General features: G+C 60.6%; 1 protein-coding gene across 1 annotated transcript in view; it reads right to left on the bottom strand.

Annotated features, from left to right (window-relative positions):
- The window catches only part of SHROOM1 (shroom family member 1), a gene marked incomplete at its 5' end in the record, with an annotated part of 3,464 nt that extends 1,436 nt beyond the window's left edge, over positions 1-2,028 (bottom strand). Inside the window, 6 exons of the mRNA XM_006759174.2 lie at positions 6-116; positions 224-350; positions 451-990; positions 1,188-1,397; positions 1,634-1,686; positions 1,780-2,028. Of these exons, the coding sequence (XP_006759237.1) occupies positions 6-116; positions 224-350; positions 451-990; positions 1,188-1,397; positions 1,634-1,686; positions 1,780-2,028 (1,290 nt within the window). The remainder of the gene's footprint in view (positions 1-5; positions 117-223; positions 351-450; positions 991-1,187; positions 1,398-1,633; positions 1,687-1,779) is intronic.
- Positions 2,029-2,031: the final 3 nt, after the last annotated feature.

Here is a 2,031-nt window from a genome sequence, read left to right as displayed (position 1 = left end):
CCTGCAGCCTCCAGCGCAGCCCCGCGCCTGGCCCAGGTCTGGGCTGTCCCCTGCAGCTGCTCCTGCTCCGCCTGAAGGCTCCGCAGCATCTTTTGCAGGAGGTCCGCGAGCTCCACCTGCAGGGAAGGCGTGGCTACTGAAGGCTGCGGCCAGGCCCCTGACATCTCAGGCCAAACTCAGGTCTCTTGTCCCACCCAGCTTCCAGCCACCCCACCACACTCACTTTCTTAGCTTGGATGCTGCAGTTTGGCTCAGGCAGACCCTGGCCACATGGCTGGTCAGACACAGGGGGAGGGGTAAGATTTTCAGGCCTTGCTTCCTCCTGAGAAGTTGGCAGGACCTGGGTGGAACTAGATAGATGGGACACGGGGATAAAGGGAGCTCCCTGGGTTGTCCTGCCCCAGACTGCAGGGGCTTAGGGTCCCCGAGTCCCTGGTGCCCCCCACTCACCCTGGCTCAGAAATACCAGCAGCCTCCTCTCCAGCCTTGCCACCGGCTGGTCTCATTGCAGCCCAGACCTCAGCTAAAGGGATCAGCCCATCCAGCAGATCCAGAGGTGGCTCTGGGCTGGGATAGGATGTGAGAGTGTCACTCAGAGAGGGATCCAGTCTGGCAAGCTCCTGAACCAGCTGCTCCAGGCGTGGACTTGGCCATGTCGGCTTAGAATCAGGCTGGACAGGGCCCCAAGCCCAGGCAGTGTCATCGGGAGGCCCTTGGGTGTCACTGCCTGGAGGTCCCAGGGCATCGACTGGGAGAGGTTTGAGGGAGTCACGCTCTACAGCTGCAGGGAAGTCTGTCGTCAGCAGTCCAGTGCAGTCGTGGGTTGGGACGTCACCATTTGCAGTCCCAGGGGAACCACAGCATGTGGGCCAGCAGTCATCTGTCCCTGCACTCTCTACGCATTCAGGTAGGGGGTGCTCTGGGGAAACTGTAGCCCTGCCAGGCCTTTGGCCCAAGCCAGCTCCAGGTTGTGAGTCAGAAGCATGGACACTGGCAATGGAAGAAACACTGAATCAGAAAAAGTTATGGCTGAAGACCAGTGGTGATCTCCAAGGGCCACCTGCCACCACCCCATCACCCAGACTCCCAGGCTCCAGCTGGGGGCGGGTTCCCGGCCCCTCTGGCCTTGTGTAGCTAGGTATGCGAAGGGGATGTCTCACTCTGCTTGAAAGCGAAGGAGAATTCACCTGGCTGGGAGCCGTGGCGGGGCAGGGGAGTCTGGAGGTGCTCTCATTCTGACCAGCGGGACTTCTTCCAGGAAGACATCATCATCAGGAAGGGAAGGGAGCCGGGCACACACAATGTGGGTCTCTGGGACTCTGAGCTCACAGTCAATGGGCCTGCTCTGGGGACCCTCTGCAGGACACACCACTGCAGCTTCCTTCTGAGTCAGGAACCTGGCGGCAGAGACCCCACAGTGACCAGGAAGGAAACTCTGGGTCTGCACCAGAGAGACAGTAAAGTGTTGGGGATGGGGATTGGCTGAGGGGGTGAGGGTGGGGGAGTTGGGGATTTGGTTTGCTAAATACAAGAGCCCCCAGAGGCTCAGACTGAGGGTAGGTGGGAGGCCTTCTCTTTCCTGGGGCAAGAGCTATGAGAGCTGCCTCTCCCAAGAGTGAGCCATGTCTCTCACCTGGAATGTGTGGTCTGAAACAAGGCTCTGGGTTCTGCTCCTTGAGGAACAGCCTGGAAAGGCAAACAGGTTAGATGTAATGTGGCTCAAGTTTTCGGTCTCCCAGCTGCGCCCCACCCCGAGCCTGCAGCCCTTCTCTTCCCTACCTGGAGGATGGGCACGGCCCCTCCTGGGCCTCCCCAGGCACCCAAAGCTTCCCCTGACGCGCTCTGACTCCTTCCAGCAGGCCTGTAGACATCGTCATGGAGCTTCAAGGACAGGGGTTCGCGGTGCTCTGTGCCTCTCAGCCATCTGATCTGGAGACCTTCGAACGCCGCCACCGCCTGATGCTGCAATCCCTGGGTCTCACGCCTGGCGAAGCCAAAGCCGGAGCAGGCCCCGCCCCAGCATTCCCCAGC

Source organism: Myotis davidii, unplaced genomic scaffold, assembly GCF_000327345.1.
Source record: "Myotis davidii unplaced genomic scaffold, ASM32734v1 scaffold456, whole genome shotgun sequence".
NCBI classification, from domain to species: domain Eukaryota; kingdom Metazoa; phylum Chordata; class Mammalia; order Chiroptera; family Vespertilionidae; genus Myotis; species Myotis davidii.
Note: the sequence above shows the minus strand (reverse complement) of the source record. Positions and strands in the feature narration are given on the sequence as shown.